The following is a 20,004-nucleotide window of genomic DNA, read 5'->3' on the forward strand; positions in this document are numbered from 1 at the left end:
CTTTTTAAGTGCATATATATATATCCAGAGAGAGAGAGAGGTGTGCAGTTTGAAATCCCTTTAAGGACGTGTGTGTGTAATATATATGTGTGTGTGTATACAAACACACACATGTATGTGTATATGTGTGTATGTGTATATATACAAACACACACATATATGTGTGTATATATATGCATATATAAAAAGACAGTCCCCTCTCTCTCTCTCTCTCTCTCTATATATATATATATATATATGTGTGTGTGTGTGTGTGTGTATATACACACACATACACATGTGTGTATATATGTGCATATGTGTGTATTATATATACAGAGACCCCCTCTCTCTTTATATATACATACGCACTTAAAACGGTGTCAGAATGCATTATTTCTACAGTGTAGACGCACATAACAACAACGCTGCTTCTAGCTACTGCCCCCCCCCAAAATAGGGCGATAAAGGGTTTTTTGGGGGGGGTCCCCCAAAAAGAAGCTTCGTCCTCCCGAGGGAGAGCAATGCAGTGCTGTGTGCCGTTTGCCCTTTCACTAGAGGCGCGGCCTAAACCTCGGCGTGGCTTCAGTCAAACAAGGCTGAGGCTACTTCTTCCTTGAGGCCTAGGCGCCTAAAATGGCGTCCGCCGCGTCATCGTCGCTTCGATCGGGGCTGAGGGCGCTGAGGAGGCGAATATGGCTAACAGGGGCTTCTTCGACTCGGGGGCTCCGTGTTGGAGTGAGTCCCGAACCCAGGCTGGGATGAAGGGGGAGGATATGGGGGAAATATGGTTGCGTCCACATTGGAGGAACAACCCGGTTTGGTCCCGGTTTAATGTTGTTTGGGTCACTGCTATGGAATTCTGGGAGATGGAGTTTGTTGTGGGGTCGCTCCGCTCTGGACCCCACAACAAACTCCAACTCCCAGAATTCCATAGCAGTGACCCAAACAACACGTTAAAGCGGCCTCCACTCCAAACACACTGCAGAAATAATCCACTTTGAGACCGCTTTAACTGCCCTGGCTCAATGCTAGGGGATCCTGGGAAGTGTAGTTTTGGGGCCACAACAAACTACAATTCCCAGGATTCCCTAGCACTGATCCTGGACAGTTAAAGCACTCCCAAACTGGGTTGTTTCTGCAGTGTCTTTGGGGAACCTAAGTCAGCATCTAAGGAGGCAATGAAAGGTGTTTGCAGGTTGGACCAGCTGTTTAATGCACTTGGGGAGTGTATTATTAATATGATGATGATGATGATGATGATTAACATTTATTTATAGAGCGCTGTAAAGTTTGCACAGCGCTTTACTTTACATAAGGTCAAATAAAATAAAGGAGGGAATACAGTCATCCCTCCATATTTGCGGCTTTGATTATTCACGGATTTGATTACTATGTTCTCTAGGAATATCTAGGTCCTCTGCTGCAACTCTATGGTCAATTTTAATTAAAGGTTGTGCTGAAAGACCTAGAGATTCCTAGAGAGAATACTCTTTACTAGGCATTTGTAGCTACTCCAGCTCAACTCTATGGTCAGCGTCTGTCAGACCTTGACCACAGAGTTGCACCGGAGGACCTAGAGATTCCTAGAGAGAACACTCTACTAGGCTTTTGTAGCTCCTCCAGCGCAACTCTATGCTCAATGTCTGGCAGATGTTGACCACAGAGTTGTGCTGGAGGACCTAGAGATTCCTAGAGAGGTGTCCTCTCAGGTTAAAAACATGGTGCTTTTGTTGTTTGTGGTTTTTCCATATTCATGGGGGTCTTGTGTCCCTAACCCTAGCGGATATGGAAGGACATGTGTAAAAACCCTGCCAAGCGGCGTACAATCTAAAACAACAACATTACATGATTAAAATATCTCTCAAATGATACTAACTAATATTCAATAAAGACAAAGTAAGCATTAGATTAACATTAACCAATAATTCGGAATGCCTCCCTAAGGAAGACTGTCTCCAATTTGGCCTTAAAATTAAAAAGTTTGTGATTTAGTTTGTGTCTCTTTTTTTCAGAAGGATATGTGAGGACAAACAGGTTTGTTTTGGGTTTGTCTTGGTTTTAAAGATGATTTTCAGATGCAGTGGACGGACAAGGATGCCGGGGATCAGCTTCGTGAATCTAACTTCTCTTCCTTCTTTGCAGGGAAATTTGGAAATGAGAGAAGGAGACACTGTATAAACTCAAGTCTAGTATATAGACTTATACATAAGTCTAGAAATTTAGGTCAAAAAATTGACCCCATAAAACTGATTCAATTTATCCTCAGGTCAGTGTAAGTACTGTATCTTAACTCTTATTTAAAAGAAGGAACCATCCCCTGGTGAAAAGCAAGAGTATAATACATCTCTCTCTCATCCATCTAGTCTAAAGCGTAAGCACAAAGAGTTATGCTTGCAGGAATTTCATAAGTTCATTGACATTGTTTTGCTTTGCTTCATCCTTTAGATCATTTGCTATAGGCCCCTAAAGTTTACCCTCGACGTATGCATGGGCCATAGCAAAATCCATCATTTTGGACCCAAAACTTGCCCTCGACTTATACATGAGGTCGACTTATAGTCGAGTATATGGAGTACTTTCCCTTGGGACTTTCTCTTCTCCAACTGGGCCATTTCAGGGAGTGTTTTGCTTTCCTGGCCAGCCTCCAGTTTTTCACCGGCGCCTTCTCCTTTTTGATTTACTGAGGTCAATTGGTTTTCTCGTCACAGGTTTTTGTGGCCTGAGATCAACGGAGATATTTTCTGTCCCAGGCTTGACATCAACAAGGACATTCTGTTTCTTAATTAAACACCTCTTTCCCATATCTGAAACCTTAATCAGTTTTTCATTTTGAATCACTCAGATTGAGCTTCTGAGCAGCAGCAGCAGGAAAACCTTTCCCACCTATCCTTCCACGCAATGATATCTGAATTCTGAATTTGCAGCATTATTTATTTGTCAGGTGGGGCCATATGTTACTTCTTAAGGTAATGACCTTTTGCCATTGTGTTTCAACCTCTGGCCAAGACTGAGAATCCAGAATGCAACACTCTGGATTCTTATAGGAAAGGGCCCGAAACACACTGCAGAAAGAATCCAGTTTGAGACCACTTTAACTGTCCTGGCTCAATGCTAGGAAATTCTGCAAAGTGTAGTTTGGTGAGACCTTTAGCCTTCTCTGTCAGAGAGCTCTGGTGACACAATAAACTGCAATTCCCATGGTTCTCTAGCAAAGAGCCAGGGCATTCAAAGCAGTCTCAGTTGGATTATCTCTGCAGTATGTTTTGGACCAAGGTCTACCTTTTTAAAATCCCTAGCAATAAGGCAGGGCACTGAAAGTGGTCACAGACTGGATTATTTCTGCAGTGTGTTTTGGACCAAGGTCTACCTTTTTAAAATTCAAACTAGTCAGGGGCAAGATTGCTACTCTATGGGGTTGCAGTGGGGCAAGGAACAGATTTAGCTTCCACTTAGTTCAGTGTTTTCAACCTTCCTAATGTTGTTACAGGTTGAGAACTGCTTGAGTTGGAAGCTAGAGCCAAGATGCAATTGACTCCAGTTGTGCAGTTGGCAGGAGAGAGACACATTCTTCTTTTCAGCCAGAATCACTCCAAATCTTCATTCACCTCTTAACACCACACTTAACCCAATGTTTAGGTTGGCATCACAGGCACAACCCTAAATAGGATCCCATTGTTGTGTAACCTGCAAGAGGGTGGACTATTTCCATGACGGTATTTATGCCAGTGTAAAGATACATCTGAATTCCAGCCTGGTCTGTTTAAGTCCAGTCAACTATTTACGGCATTGTGTTGAGGACAAACCATATCTACTCAGCCTCAGCAATGTATAGTGCAACCGCCACGGAGAGGAATCTTTCAGGGCTGGTAGACAGACACTCTGAACTTCTGTTTGCCACTCCCAATGGCGAAGGAAAACAAAGGAGCACAAAGGAGCTATTTATTCAGCTATCCCAGAACTTGGAAAGTGACAGTACCTGAAAGGTGATTCATCATTGTCTTTACTCATGGCAGTGTTGACAACAACACGGTTGCATTAAGTGTCACATTGTTCATTACTTTCCATGGACTGAGGGGTGACACCTTAAAATAAATAGGATCATGGCAAAACCTTGGAAAATTTGTATCAAAATAAAAATATTATTAAATGACTCTTTTAAATGTTAACTTAAAAGACAGGTAGTAACCATATGGCTCTCCAGCTGTTGTTGGAGTGCATGTCCCAGCAGCTCTAGCCAATGTTGAAGGATGCTGGGTGATTTAAACAGTAACTAGAAAATATTTCTCATTACATCAATAAAGTTGCTTCTATCTCAGTTGTTAATAAACCATAAAGCACTTTTTCCCCCAGTGAGGGCAAAATGAAAACACATTTTAAACATACAGTGCGAAATTATTGCTGATCCCCCAAACCACCTTGGTTTTTACTACAGTACCAGTATCCAGATAATTGGATTTGACAGAATAATGGGAGCTTAGTTTATAATAACCCACAGATCATTAAAAAAAAAATAGAGGCAAGTACATTGATTGTGACTTGTTATTTACAAGTTCAGGGACAGCAAAAGGAACTCAGTGAACCCTCTGTGGCCCACCTTTCAAAAATAGGTGCCATAGAGCCAATTCTTCTCTTACAGCATCTGTTAAGAAACAGATGCGTGTAGTAGCAGATTGTGGAGTGACTGAAATCCAAGACACTTTTATTAGGTGGACTGCATCATTGTGCCAGATATAATGCTGTTGTGCTAATTCCTTCTTGTGGGTGCCTTTGTCTTCTTTAACCCCTACTAGGGATCCCTCCAACAACAGGAAGAGTTTACCTCACTTGAGGAGAAACCACAGTTCCCAGGTGCTTCAGCTGAGTTTGTAGACAGGCTTGAGTTCATCCAGCCCAATGTGATTTCGGGGATCCCCATCTACCGGGTCATGGACCGGCAGGGGCAGATCGTCAACCTCAGTGAAGATCCTCAGGTGAGGCATAGGTTGCCCAGACCCTTAAGGCTGGAAAAATCCAAGCAATTAGAAATAATTCCTTTAATCCCTGTTTAAATATTTTTCTTCCAATGAGGTTTCCCATGTTGATTCATCATTTTCCTCATTACAGCTTCCCAAGGAGCAAGTCTTAAAATTCTACAAGAGCATGACCCTTCTGAACACCATGGATCGGATTCTCTATGAGTCACAGAGACAGGTATGTCCATAGTGCACCCTAGCTGAGAACAGACAGGCTGGGTAAGAGCTTGGCTGCCATTAGCCAAGATCCTAGCTTGTCCAGCATAGTATAAGAGTTCCCCAGATGGAACTCTGCTATGGCTCCCCGCCTGCAGGACTCATTGTGTGATATCCCTTCTGAGCAGCCATTCTGTGACTGGTGGGAAGTATAGGGGAGATCAGAGGAGCTTCTGGCTATGCCCACGTAGGCAGATGCAAATCGATGGCATCTTTTACTGAGACCCTCCAGAATCTAAGCGGATAATGTCACCAGTCTGTGTGGATCATAGCCAGATGCTTCTCCAGTCCCCCTTTGTTATTTAAAAAGTAACTTGTGAATTGGTTCATACAAAGGATCAGATGAGCTTTCTCCTGATTTGGGAATGATTAATCTAACACAAGGTTGGACAAGGTCTGGAGGACCACATTTTGCTTCCCAAGATCAGGGATTGGCCCTGCCACCCAAAACAAAAACAGAAGAGTTTGGAAGTCCACTTCCTTTGGGAATATTGGACAAAATATGGTATAGAGGGGTATTGTTTTGCAGGAGGCTTCCAGGCTTGTCAGGTCCACTTTCTTGGCTGAGGAAAAAATGTGCAGGGCATTTCTACCCCTGATGCATTGAGAGAGACCAAGATATGGAAGTCTGGCCTTTCTTACATAACAGCAAGTTCACCTTTCTATTCATAGGGGCGAATATCTTTTTACATGACCAATTACGGGGAGGAAGGCACACACATTGGCAGTGCGGCCGCCCTTGACGACACTGACCTTGTGTTTGGACAGTATCGGGAAGCAGGTAAGGAGCTGAAGTGGGGAGATATGAATCTTGTTTTATTCTCACACGCAAGAATGAATAATTTTAGAAGTTCATTAGATGAGATTAGAAGAGTTTTTTGTGAATTCTTCAAATATTTTTCACATTTGAGGACTTTCTGGGAGAAAATCATTTGCACAGAAGAATTATTTTGTGCAAAAACGTATGGTGCTCATACGTTTTTGCCCCAAAATGTCCTGAAATACAAAACTAGTTTTTCCCCCTTTTATTTTCTTGACAGGCTGAATCAATGTGTCAGTACATTCTTTTTTGTATGAGAAAATTTGTGGGTATTTCTTTCATCCCTAGCAAAGTTTTCTTTTAAGTGTTTAGCCACTGAGTGGCAGCACATGACAAATGAGCACTGGAACAATCTTAAATAGCTGCATGCTCTTGACCTCAAAAGCGCACTGACAATCCTTCCTTCTTTCCTTTTGGCAGAAGCACCTAACATGGTTGTGTCCCTTTTTTGCTCTTCCAGGTGTACTGATGCACAGGGGATATCCTCTGGACCTGTTCATGGCACAGTGCTATGGCAATGCCAGTGACCCTGGGAAAGGCCGCCAGATGCCTGTGCATTATGGCTGCAAGGACTTGCATTTTGTTACAATTTCATCCCCACTAGCTACTCAGATCCCACAAGGTAAGCCCCAACCAGATTCAAATACTTCCTTCTTGGGAAGGGGCGGGGGCTAAATACTAGTAACATGATAGAATAAGCTATCCTGTGTATTCCAGGGCTAGAATACATATAGGTGAAAATACTGCCCATTAGAACAAACAGTACTGAGCTAGAACAAATAGATCAGTATGCAAAAGGATCTTGTAGCACCATTGAGAACTGTGCAAAAGAAGTTTTACACAAGCTTTCATAGACTTGGTGTACTTCCTCAGATTAATGCAGTGAGGGATCTTTATAACCAGACTGTATGAATAGCCATAGAAGTGCAAAACATGAGGGTATAGTGATGAGGTGACAAGTTCATTTTTAACTTTGGATCAGTTTTAATTATAGATCAGTAATTTGACATAGGATGGTTTCATGTGTTCATAGAAGAGCTTGAAACAGTTGCTTTCTTAGGGTACTCAGTTCCCAGAATCCCCCAAACCTGAAAATTATAGTCCCACAAGAAAGCAACTGTACTAAGATATAGTTTCATTCATTCCATTTGAGGGAATATTAATCTTGGACTCTGACAGGTTTTAGGGTCACTACTTTTATAGTGAGAAGAATGGGATGAAATGAAGTAATTGCTTCTGCAAACCCATATTCATACTGAATTACCTAAGTGTCATCCCTTTTCCTCCTCTTGATCTCATTTCTCTCTCCTCTTCCTCTTGGCAGCTGTTGGCTCTGCCTATGCCATCAAGAGGGAAAATACCAACCGGATTGTGATCTGCTACTTCGGGGAGGGTGCTGCCAGTGAGGGTGATGCCCATGCAGGTTTCAACTTTGCTGCCACCCTTGAGTGCCCCATTATTTTCTTTTGTCGGAACAATGGTTACGCCATCTCCACACCAACATCTGAGCAGTACCGCGGCGATGGAATTGGTAAGAATGTTGGGATGTGAAATGCCTCCACTTCCCCTAAGTCCCCTCCCTGAGATCTGGGTGATGCAAGTGTAAGGGATCCAAGGCTGTAAGGGGTATTGCAAAGGGCCAAGCTATGAAACTTCTGTCATCATTACTCACTAGTACTGAGAATTATTATTGTGTTGAATTTGCAAGCATCTGAGCTTAGCACAGAAGTCACAGACTGTATCTCTGTAAGTCTAGGATTCACTGGGTTTATATCCATGTATGTACACTTTTTATTTTATTTTAGCGTTTTATCTTGTTTGTAAACTGCCCTCAAAGCTTTGCTGAAGGCAAATCTTCAGTTATTTCATATAAATAAAAATAAAAAATGTCAACCATAACCATGTTGGTGTGAGCATGTACACAGAAACACCCATAGCAACAATGAATGTTGCATTCCAAACATGTCGATATATCTTTTCCATCTTGCAGCTGCCAGGGGTCCTGGGTATGGCATCCACTCCATCCGGGTGGATGGCAATGATGTCTTTGCCGTGTACAATGCCACCAAGGAGGCTCGGCGCCGTGCTGTGGCAGAGAACCAGCCATTTCTCATTGAAGCCATGACCTACAGGTAAGGAGGGAGCTGCAAAACAGAAATGGAACACAAACCTGACAGATAACACTGAGTCTGAGAAGAGGTGACTTTATCAGTGGATAAGAGCAAGGAACTTGGATGAATAATCAAGCGCTTCTTGTTCTTTCAGGATTGGGCATCATAGCACAAGTGACGACAGCTCTGCTTACCGCTCAGTGGATGAAGTCAACTATTGGGACAAGCAAGACCATCCTATCTCTCGTCTCCGTCACTATATGGTGGGACGAGGCTGGTGGGACGAGGAGCAGGAGAAGATCTGGCGCAAGAAATCCCGTAAAAGAGTACGTGGCCTAACTATATGATATTCTCCCCCAATATGTGCAATTGATTCTTGCAAACAGAACAAGTGGAAGCAGAAAGATCCCATGTTCTCACATCTGCTGGTGTAAACTGGATTTTTGTCTTCTCTTCCCCCTTTCTCCAGGTGATGGAGGCCTTCGAAGAGGCAGAACGCAAGTTGAAGCCCAAACCTCAGCTCCTCTTCTCAGATGTGTACTCCGAGATGCCTTGGCACATCCAGAAGCAGCAGGAATCTTTGGAGCGTCACCTCAAGCAATATGGTGAACACTATCCCTTGGACCATTATGAGAAGTGACTTTCCTGCCCAGGTGTAGGTCCTCATCTCCTCCCTCTTCTATAACTAGGATTTGTAGAAAGAACTTTGGCTCAAAGATAGAGCCAGTGGTGATGGTGTGAAAACAAGGTCTCGTTCCTCTGCTGTGGAAGGTATGGCTGGGGATCTGGGGATGAGTGGGATGAAGGACAAGCACCTAAAAACTCTGGCACCTTTGGTGGCTCCACACCAGCTTGGGTTAGCTGCCCGGACTGTTTTGCCCCATATATATATATATATCTTTCAGTTGCACATAGCCTTATTTAAAGTACAGGGGCAGTAGGTGGCTCTCCTGCTCTGGACATAAACTGCCTTATCAGTGCTGTTCCTTTGCTGGAACAACTTCCTCTGCCTCCAGTTACGTCTGTCTTCTTGGGTCCTGCCACTACACAAACATTAGACAGGAACCAGCAGGCAGCATCTTGATTTCCTTCCCTGGAGGAAGTTGTGTCCAAAACAAAAAGCACATTTGCCAAAATGATCTCCAGTTCATTCATACACACCTGTGGAACAAAAGACCACATTGGGAGAAAGCAATAGATGGAGCAGTGTGTGTGAAAGAGAGAATGAGATGATCCACCTTGCTTCAAAGGTGAGATGGCTATGTAAATCAAGTCTGTGCTGGATTTGGTTCATGGCTAGCCAGTGTCTTTTGAAGAAGATCTGCTCAATTACTCCTTTGAGGAATACATTTATCAGCCTGAAACTTGTCTTTAGCTAATTCATCAAAACACTGATACGGAATGAATTTCCAAGGGCTTTCTTTGGAAATGAGGGGGCATTTACTAGCCAAGGAAATAACTGCAGAGTGGTGTACATTCTGGACTTAGTGGTGAATCAGACTGGTGCTGTGAATTTTAAAAAGGGTGGTATGAACTGGGCTTTTGCCCGAGTCTCTTCCATGGCCAAAAGGTTTGTATTTCCAGCATCTCTGCAAGGGTTCAGAACTCTCTTGATCTGTTACTTTTTTCTTAAAACTGTTACAGCAGAAAGCAATGTTTAATTTGGAGAATAACAAGTGAATGTGAACTACTGTAGGCAGATGTATGTTTGACGAAGGGGTGACTTGCCAAACTAATAAACAAATTACGATATTTTCCTCCCATGGTGTCTGTTCAGTCAGTGGGCTTCCATGGCCAAGGAAGGATTTGAATCCTGACTTCCAGAGTCGCAGTCCAACATTCAAATCACTATACCATGCTAACTCTCTACCTGACCTATAAGTTTCTGGATTGGTAGGTGCTACATCCATGGCTGTGAAAATTGTGTTCACAGAATTAATAGAGCCTGGATGCAGCCATTCAGTAGAGGGAGAGAAGCACTTTACGTGTGCTCCAGAGATTCACATTCATTGCTTAGTAGGAGTCTGGTTTGCTCCCTGGATTAAAACAAGATTCTGGTGCTATATCTTGGTAGCTTTTTGTTCAGACAGTTTTAAGATTAACTGCAGAGTAATGCTTCAGCTCATCTAATTCAGAACTAGTTGCAGAGGTAGATAGGGTATGGCAGCTCTGTGCCCACATAGTAGCAGATAATATGAGGTAGGTATAGAAAACAGCACTCTGGGAATTGTTGAGACCAGTTTTCACACTGAAGACCACTATCCTAGTTTGCTTGTTTTGGGCATACTGTTTATTCCTTCACAGCTGTCATGTGGGAGGACGTTTTCATGATTCCTTGCACTCTTCCCTTGTGGCCTGGCATCTCATTCTGCCCACTTGATTTCATTTGTCACGTTTCTTTCCTTTTTAAAAACAAAAACAAATCTGTCCTCCCCCGCAAGGCAAACCATTTTTCTTTTTCAAATTTAAACCAAAATTGGCTTCCTTCACCTCCACACCATATTTAGGAACCACTGGCCTTAAGACAAAACAGGGCCAAAACTACATTTCAGCAAGAACTAGTTGCTACTTTTAAAAGATGCACGCATAAATACATCCTGAAGAGCAGCAGCAACTGAACCCAAAGCCTTCTAGTCGCACGTCACAAAATCCAATATAGACAGCACCTGAGACTCATTTTATTATATCGGTACATCATGACAGCCTTTGAATAATGAGTTTCTGCACATTTAAGCAGGCCACACAAAAATATCCAAACTCTGTTCAACTTTGGTGCAAGATGCAGCTGTAACAGGAATAACAGCTGGCAACTTAGGAGAACACCTATTTTTACCCCCAAGGAAATTGTACCTTTTTCTTAAGGCATGTTTAAACACTAAATGGTTGTGAATGTTGTCAGTGCACACTTGTTTACTCCGTTCCTTTGTTTACCCAGCTGTGGGTGTGCTGGCTCTAGTCTAGAAGATTGAGCCACAAGGAGAAAACCCTTGTAGGGAATACTTCAAGTAACAAAAAGTTTTCAATAGGAAAAATAGAAATGTACCATAGAAGAGAATAAAGGGTGTAGGGTTAAACCCTATTGGGGCGTAATCTGACATTGCAGATGGATCTGGTAGAATGTTCTGGATTGAAAAGGAGGGATTGAATGAAAGAAAGTAGGACTGCAGAGCTTCAACTATGACTGGGAGTTTAGCAAGAGAAGTTTTAAGGGACTGATTCCTGGACATCTTAACGTTTCAGCCAGACAGACCAGAGACAAAGTTAAGAATAACTGTCTTCAACATCTGGGGAAAGAACATTCCCTAATCTTAAACTGTCATTGCCACCTGTCGCCCACAGTTCTATGTTCCACTTCTGTCAGTTTTTAGATGTACATTATTAACTTATCTTTTAAGCACATGCCAACAGTAGGCCAAACTAAATACATCTGCCTATCGTAATGCGCTAACTCACATCGGGTTTAAGGATAGAGAACAAGTGTGGGAGATGGGCCAGTGCCACCCTCCAGATATTGTTGAGCCCCCAGAATTCCTCACCATTTGCTGTACCAGCTCTGGATGCTGGGAGTTACGGTCCAACAACATCCAGAGGACCAGGCTATGTTACAGAGGGAGCCATCTTAAATTAAATCCTTTTCCTTTCCAGTAATCCTGCTAGGAAAATGGTAGCATCTTCATTCCCCTGCATCAGGCTTTCAAGAAAGCTGCCCCTTATTTATGTCCCCAGACTTAATCCCTCTCCACCTTGCCTTGCCAGAATAGGAAGGCAACTCTGAGTACAAACCTAAGCAGAGGTCAACCAAAGTGGACCAATGTCCTCTTTCTTCTAGTGCTCTTGTTTCCAGCAGTGGCCAGCCAACTGGCTCTAGGGAGTTCAGGAGCCAGGCATTTGGGCAATGACCTGTCCTTCAGACATATGCTACCTCCAAATCTGAAATGTATAAGGAGGCCATGCTCACCCACCATCTGCCACATGCAGGAGGTGCTTGTAGAACAGAATCCCAGTTGGGACACAGAAGACATGTGAGTCCCATATCTTTCTGCCTCTGCTTCTCATTGCCCCTAGGATGCTCCTAAAACCTCCATGCTCAGAGGTCTGATCGTCCGTGACAACCCTCAGCACTTGAGTTCTGGGTTTGTAATTTGTTTCCAGAGTTGGAGGGTCTGCTGTGGGCTACGTCGGTGCACCAAAAGTAGTCTGCTATGCACACAGGGATCATCGCGGTCCTTTTCTGCGATATCAAAGGTCTGGAAGCCAGGATGGGACTCCGGGCGGATACCTAGGGCTTGGAAGCAAAGCCCCGTGTAAACATCATCAATAGGGTAAAAGGCTATGTGTCGAGAAACGAGGTGAAGCCACTGGGCTAGTGGTCCCGAGAAGATGTAGCCACCACCGCCTGCATAGGCTGGATAAGGCCCTACATAGTACGATTCTGGCACATAGTACTTGCTTTTGCGAACGCGGAATGGTGACGCATTGGCCATCACCTGGCCTGTATACAGTGGCTTTTGAACATCTAAAGAGCCAAGGAAATCCAAGACCTTGGGCGTGTTGATAAAAACGTCGTCATCCCCCTTGAGAATGAAACGGACCTTCCGGCAATGTTCTAGGGTCCAGTTGAGAAAGAGGTAGTCCTTCAGCGTCAAGTTGAAGAAGGTGTCCTCAAAGTCCCACATTAAGATGTCACCAAAAGTCTGGCTCTCATATTCTACCAGCCGTTGCAAGTGAGGCCCGGAACGGCTCTGGGCTGTGCCCAACAAGAAAACGGTGCGGACTAGTAAACCCCCAGGGGCACCCTCATGCCCCCACGTGTCTCGGATGGCCTGGCGGGCAGCAAAGTTGCCAGGCAAAGATTTGATGGCTAAGAGTAGGAAGGTGTGGTTCTTGCCACTGGTGGTGCATTTGGTTGGCTGGTTCAGCAAGAGCGGAAAGGTCCGGCATTCGTCGTATAAAATGAAATTCCTGTAAAGCTCTGGGTAGGACCCGAAATCTTTGATCTTGGCCACTCTGTCTGCTGTTCCGGGACCAAAACATTCGTTCCATGAAGCGTTCGCCTCCAAGTCCCCCTCAAGGACTCGGAAGTTACGGTGTTGTTTCTCATTCCAATAGGCTTTGGTCTTTGGGATGCTTTGGCGCAGCTGCTGCAAGGAAGCATTGAAGTGTTGTGGAACAAAGACTGGCAGGTCTTCACTCAAGGGCTGGGCGGGTGTGATGGAGCTGCTGTGCCAGCCGACTCCGTGAGGGGTTGGGAAGCCCTCCTCCTGCTCAGCGCTCCACTCCATGTATGCCTTCAGGGCTACCAGCGTCAGCAAAGCAGTGGCCACTGTCAGGCACCGGGAACCTTTCATCTTCTTCCTAGGAAAGGTGCGGGGGGGGGGGGGGGAGCAAAGCAAAAAGTGAGAACTAGAAAGGGAACCATTCAGTAAAACTCAATTGTGGGGCATATCAGGACACATGGAAGGAAGAGGGAGAGAGGGGGGAAGGCAAAAGGAAAGGAGAAAGGAAAGGAAAAAAGGGAACAAAGGAATGAAGGGAAAGGGAAAGGACCATCATTTGAGAAACACTGGTGTGAGAATTCATTCTTTTGTCAACAGCAGCTGTAAAACTCGGGCAAGCAGGGTGTGAAGAAATAAAAGCACACTTTATCTCATCTGCCAGTCTCCTAGTCAGTTGCTGGCCCTTACTGTTTTAGTGTTATCTTGCACTGCCATGGGCAAAATGGTATGCCAAGGAAAACCCTTGTTTTCCTTCCCTCTTTTTGCTTTGTTGGCTCTCTTGCTGAATGAAGCATTCCGGAGAACTAGAGAGCACACATGCTTTGTTCTGGAGAACTTTGAATCTTGCTCCATGCTCAAGGAACCCATTGTTTTTTGTAAGAGTTGGAAAGAAACAGCAATAGAATTTGCACTGTTTCCAATGAATTATGTGAGATTCCTTCCTGCCATACTATTCAAGAGTACCCACACCATCCCCTCTGGATTTTCTCAGGAGACACAAGACCAGGAGGGGATGGGAAATTATCCTTCCATGAAAACAACAAAGAGTTTGGACACCATAAAGACATGAGCCGACAGCCTGAATCAGTCTAAAATGCATAATTTTACAATGTCGTAACTATGGCTGCTGCCACACTGCAGAATGAATGCAGTTTGATACCGCTTTAATTGTCATGACTCCATCCCATGGAAACCTCGGATTTGCAGTTTGTTGTGGCACTGGAACTCTCTGACAGAGAAGGCTAACTGTCTCACAAAATTACAGATCCTATAATGCAGTAATGGCGAACCTATGGCACATGTGCCAGAAGTGGCACTCAGAGCCCTCTCTGTGGGCACATGTGCCGTCACCCCAGCACAGAGTTTGCCAGAGTTTGTTACTAGAAAGCCAGAGGGACATGGTACTTTGCAATAAATAAGTGGGTTTTGGGTTGCACTTTGGGCACTCGGCCTCTAAAAGGTTCACCATCACTGCTATAATGTCATAGCATTGAGCCATGGCAGTTAAAGTGGCGTCAAACTGCATTCACTCTGCAGTGTGGCAGCAACCATAGCTACGTCATTTGAGACTTTGATGTTACTGGAAAGGCAGAAGAAATGGACAGCAGCAGAAAAATACAAATTAATAATGGAAGGCTCATATAAAGCAAACCCATTAGCCTGAGGTCACAAAAGGATAATGTATACTATTTGGAAAGAAATGTTCCCAGACTCTAATGCAACAGAGTAATGATTATGCAACCAAAGATTATTATTATCATTACTACTATTGCTGAGTGCTGTTCCAATCAAACTGACAAATCGTCTGAATAAAATAGCTGCAGATAGGATCACCATAACAGACCAGTAAAAAAGATGGCACTACTTGGGAGTGTGCCACATTGCCCAAAAATACCTCAATCCAATTCCTAGAATATGGACGGAATCCAAATTATGGTTCGTCCAAACTTCCAGACGATAGCAGAGCCACAACAAACTACAGTTCCCAGAATTCCATAGCACTGAGCCATGGCAGTTAAAGGTGTCAAACCGGATTATTTCTGCGGTGCGGATGCAGCCGTAGACAATAAAACTATTAACATAATCATAAATAATAAAATTATATATGTTATATAGAGTTTATACAAGTATGTAATATTATTATTAGGAACCGGCAGCTACAAAATTTGATCATCTTTATAATTTACCCTCAAAAGCCACATTTGGGAACCTTTCCTGTCATAGAGTAAGGCATTTGAGGTTTCTGTAGACAGCTTAATAAAAAGCTGTATTTAAAATTCTGGAAGGAAGCTACAACCCTGGAGGGTCCTACCTTCGCTTTGGAGGCACAGAACAGTCAGTTCATCCTCCGGAAGGAAGGAGCTATCCTAGATACTTCTTCCCAGTAGTGTCTTCTGACATTTCCCGTAAGCCACTTTAAAAGATCCACTCTGCCACTTTCATGTTGTTGTTAAATATTAAGTGCCAGCAGCCTTGGCCTGGTTTACTTTCAGCCGGAGTGGAGTTCATTTCTTTGTATGGGCTCAGTTCTTTCTCCTGAGCATCCCGTTTCTTTTTCACGTGTCTTCAACTCAACTCTGACTTCCAGGGAGCCTATTACTGGGGTTTCGTGGCAAGATTTATTCAGAGAAGGTTTGCCATCACCTTCCTCTTAGGCTGAGAGAGTGTGACTTGCCCAAAATCACCCAGTGAAGCTGAGTGAAGATAGAATCATAGAATTGGAAGGGGTCCCATAGGTCAGTGAATCCAAACATCCCACCCACTCCATCTCAATGCAGAAAATGCATCCTCAGAGGGTAGCGATCCAGCCTTTTTCTGAACACATCCAGAGAAAGAGAACCTACCACCTCTCCAGGTAATGTCCATTACCAAACTGCTCTTACTGTCAAGAAGTTCCTTTTACTCTTCAATCGAAACCTACCCTCCTGTAACTTAAAACCATTACACCTAGGCCTATCTTTTGGGGCAGCAGAGAAGAAACTTGCACCCTCTTTGTAACAGCCCTTTAGATATTTAAAGGGTGAAATCACGTCAGCCCTCAGTATTCTCTCCAATAGGCCAACCATGCCTAACACCTTCAACTTTTCCTCCGATGTTTTGTTCTCCATATCTCTTCTCATCCTCATTGCCCTTCTCTGAACTCGCTCCAATTTGCCTTTCTTAAAATGAGGCACTTGGAACTAAATGCAGGACAGTTGGCCCTCCTTCTCCTTGGATTATTTATCCATGGATTCAAGCATCCACAGCTTGAAAATATTCCCTAAAGCAAACTTGATTTTGCCATTTTATATAAGGGACATCATGTATAGAATGGGACTTGAGCATCCATGGATTTTGGTATCCACAGGGGAGTCCTGGAACAAAACCCCATACCAAGGGCTTGCTGTATTCCAGATGAGTGCTGACCAGCACATAATATATTGGGATTATTTCTTTGCTCAGTTTGGAAACTATGGGATTTGAGCATCCATGGATTTTGAGATCCACAAAACCCATACCAAAACCCATACCAAGGTCCCACTGTACTCCAGATGAATCTTGACCAACACAGAATATAGTGGGTTTATTTCTCGATTTGGAAACTATGATTTTGTTAATGCAGACTAAAATATTGTTTGCCTCCTTTGCAGCAACATCACACTGCTGGGTCATGATTTGAACCCTGGCCTCCCAGAATCCTAGTCCAGCTTTCAAACCACTACACCATGCTGGCTATCATAGTTCCCCAGTGCCTTATGTCATCGTAGTAATGTGTGTCAATGTTTGGCACCAAAAGAAATCCCAGAGAAGCCTAGAACTACAGCCAGTTCCAGCACAGAAGGCACCTTATGCTTTACTTGCCAGAATCTTGTGACTGCATTTTCTAAGGGACTTGGGTCCTGGCTTGTGCCCCAACTTATCTTATCTACATGAAACTTTATTTGCCTAACTTTTGCCCAGCAGGGAGGTTACTACTTACAAGTCCAACCAGGTCCCCATGAGCCAAATTCTTGTGATAAGGACCTCTCTACCTCTCATAGTTGTACAAACTAAGGATGCTTGCGGAATTTGAGATTTGCACCTTCCTGTACAATGGAGTTTAGCCACACCTTTTAGAAGAATGGGTCTTGGCTATCAATTGGATTTCACACGTCTCCAAATCTTGTGAATCACTTCTTGGCAGGTTAAAGGTGACATAATAGATGTTAGCCAACATGGTGTACTAGTTTGACTAAGGCTCTAGGAGACTCAAGGATTCAAGCCCTGCACAACTATGGGAACTCATGGGGTGACCTATGGCAAGTCCCACCCTCTCAGCCTCAGGGAGGGCAATGGCAAACCCCCTCTGAACAAATCTTCCTAAGAAAACCCAGTGATCATTCATAAGCTGGAAACAACCTGAAGACACACAACAACAGTACTGAGTCACAAAGGAAGTTGCACATCCTCAAAGATTGTGCAAGGGTGGCACTCTCTTCTGGGTTGTAAAAGACACAGATGTAACCAGCTGCACAAGCTCAGGAACTCTACTTAAGTCTCCAATGGTTCCCAAACTTTGCTTATCTGGGTGTTTTGGACTTCAGCTCCCAGAATCCCTGAATATCAGCCAGGCTCACCAGGGCATCTGGGAGCTGAAGTCCAAAACACCTGAAGGACCAAAGTTTGGAAACCCTTGGCCTTTAAAGTTTCTTAAGGATGGTCCATAGTGATGGATGGGGTCAACCTTGTGGTTTTACAAGGTCTTTCGCCTTCTCTGCCAGAGAGGGCTGGTGCCTCACAAAAGTACAAATCCCAAGATGCCATAGACTGGAGCCCTGGCAGTTAAAGTGGTGTCAAAGTGCATTATTTCTACAGTGTAGATGTACCCTGAAGATCACCATCCTCAAGCATCACAGTGGGGAAAGTACACAGGAACATGACACACATTATTAAAAACATCCCTTTCCGGATGCAATGCTTCCTCCCTCCCTTCTCTTATTTTGCAACTCTCACTTTCATAGGTAGATGAAGCAAAGATGCTCCATTATCACCGCTTCCTGATTTTGCACCATAACTCCTGATTTTTTTAAAAAACCAAATCACTGCCATCCATCTATCTGACTTAAAGCATTTACAGACTTGTACGTTTTTGTGGTTGTATGCCTCCAAGCCATGTCCGATTTGCAGCAACCCTAAGGCAAACCTATCTTGGGGTTTTCTTGGCAAGAAATGTTCAGAAGAGGTTTGCCATTGCCTTCTCCTGAGGCTGAGAAAGTGTGACTGGCTCAAGGTTGATCACCTATTGGGTTTCATGGCTGAGCTGAGAATCGAACTCTGGTCTCCAGAGCTGTAGTCCAACACTCAGACCATGGCATTTTGTCCTAGCTGTCTTACATTGCCCTAGAACAATGGTTCTCAACCTTCCAAATGCCGCGACCCTTTAATACAGTTCCTCATGTTGTGGTGACCCCCAACCATAAAATTGCAGTGTCTCGGTTCCTAAGATCATCGGAAATATGTTTTCCAATGGTCTTAGGTGACCCCTGTGAAAGGGTCGTTTGACCCCCAAAGGAGTTGCAACCCACAGGTTGAGAACCGCTGCCCTAGAGTTTATCCCATCCATCACAACTATGAAGCAAAGCACGGCCAAGCCATTTCACCCATAGCCTCAAATGTGTCAGGCTGGGCCACCTCCCAATAAAATACTTTCCAGCCTTGGCATTTCCCTCTGCCATGTGCCCAGACACGCAATGTGCACTCCGATGCCTGTTTACTCAGACAGTCAATCCCAATGTGTGCTTGCTTCCTAGAAGGTTGCAACTGTGCAGTCCGCTCTTATGCACCTCTGTTGTTGCGTGCCTTCAAGTCGTTTCGGACGTTTGCACAACCCTATCAAGGGGTTTTCTTGGCAAGATGTGTTCCGAGGAGGTTTGCCATGGCCTTCCCCTGAGGCTGAGAGAGTGTGACTTGCCCAATGGCACCCAATGGGATTCATGGCTGAGCTGGGAATCAAACCCTAGTCTGCAGAGTCATAGTCCAAGAAACTACTACAACACACTGGTTCTCATTTAAGCACTCAAGATTTAAAAAGAACCTGCCAGTATTCTATCTATCTATCTATCTATCTATCTATCTATCTATGAGAGAAGCACCATAAACATCTCACCTGAAACTGGTGTGCAAAAGGGATCTCTCTTCTCTTTTCTGTCTGAAGTGGAGTGCTCCTCTCGCTTAAAAATCTGTTTTTCCTTTCCTGCTTGGTTTTCTCTCTCTCCTCACTCCAGGCAATCTGTGTGTGTGTGTGTGTGTCTTCACATACACACACACACACACACACACACACACACTTGAGACACACACGTCCCTGACACCCAAAGCAGAAATGAAACCTCCTACCTTTTTATGGAACTCAAAAGCAACCTTCCTTTTTGGTTTTGGTTTTTTCTGGAAGGATTTAAAATAGAACTCAAGAGTCGGGAACGAAAAAGGTTTCCAAAGAGTTCAAAAAGAGATCGGGAGCCAAATGGTTTCTGCTTCTGCCAACCCTCAACACACAGAGAGAGACGCACACATGCCCAGTACAGGGAAGGCAAAGGGTGGGGCATTTTGCAAAATGCATCTTAATATTTCATCTGCTATCAAATATTCATGCTGCCAGGGCCGTGGGAGATTGTTCCTTGGCAGCCGCAGCAAAGGAAAGGTTTGACAGGCGACTGGGGAAAGAAATTAAAAATAAACCACAAACTTTGAGAGAGAGAGAACTCAAGGTAGAGAGACTCACCTGAAGAAGGCAATTTTGAAGCAGGAGGCTGGACCAGGTTCTTGGGCACTGAAGGGTCAAGCAAGGATCGATGCTTCTTTCGGATCTCTTCCTCCAAAGTTGGGACTCTGGAACGCTTCCAGTTTAA

The 20,004-nt window shown here is 44.1% G+C and overlaps 2 protein-coding genes across 6 annotated transcripts; one reads left to right on the forward strand and one right to left on the reverse strand.

The window, feature by feature from the left end:
- The first annotated feature begins 494 nt into the window (after positions 1-494).
- On the forward strand, positions 495-9,898 carry BCKDHA (branched chain keto acid dehydrogenase E1 subunit alpha). 3 transcript variants are annotated; one of them, XM_089478160.1, is made up of 10 exons: positions 664-717; positions 2,125-2,248; positions 4,773-4,952; positions 5,086-5,172; positions 5,883-5,991; positions 6,491-6,652; positions 7,355-7,561; positions 8,021-8,162; positions 8,296-8,467; positions 8,611-9,898. In XM_089478160.1, exons 3-10 carry the CDS (start codon positions 4,908-4,910, stop codon positions 8,779-8,781), a joined length of 1,095 nt encoding a protein of 364 aa, XP_089334286.1. In that variant the 5' UTR covers positions 664-717; positions 2,125-2,248; positions 4,773-4,907; the 3' UTR covers positions 8,782-9,898. The 3 variants fall into 3 exon arrangements, with proteins under 3 accessions (XP_089334284.1, XP_089334286.1, XP_089334285.1); XM_089478158.1 differs by lacking the exon at positions 2,125-2,248 and having other exon boundaries at positions 495-717; XM_089478159.1 differs by lacking the exons at positions 664-717; positions 2,125-2,248 and adding an exon at positions 2,759-2,948.
- A 1,230-nt stretch (positions 9,899-11,128) lies between these two features.
- On the reverse strand, positions 11,129-20,004 carry B3GNT8 (UDP-GlcNAc:betaGal beta-1,3-N-acetylglucosaminyltransferase 8). 3 transcript variants are annotated; one of them, XM_089478163.1, is made up of 2 exons: positions 19,878-20,004; positions 11,129-13,496 (listed from the first exon to the last, which is right to left on the reverse strand). In XM_089478163.1, exon 2 carries the CDS (start codon positions 13,487-13,489, stop codon positions 12,257-12,259), a length of 1,233 nt encoding a protein of 410 aa, XP_089334289.1. In that variant the 5' UTR covers positions 13,490-13,496; positions 19,878-20,004; the 3' UTR covers positions 11,129-12,256. The 3 variants fall into 3 exon arrangements, with proteins under 3 accessions (XP_089334289.1, XP_089334288.1, XP_089334287.1); XM_089478162.1 differs by lacking the exon at positions 19,878-20,004 and adding an exon at positions 19,493-19,566; XM_089478161.1 differs by lacking the exon at positions 19,878-20,004 and adding an exon at positions 19,263-19,339.

The sequence above is a fragment of the Sceloporus occidentalis genome, unplaced genomic scaffold (genome assembly GCF_023333645.1).
Source record: "Sceloporus occidentalis isolate IW3139 unplaced genomic scaffold, rSceOcc1.0.p SCAF_13, whole genome shotgun sequence".
Classification (NCBI taxonomy): Eukaryota; Metazoa; Chordata; class Lepidosauria; order Squamata; family Phrynosomatidae; genus Sceloporus; species Sceloporus occidentalis.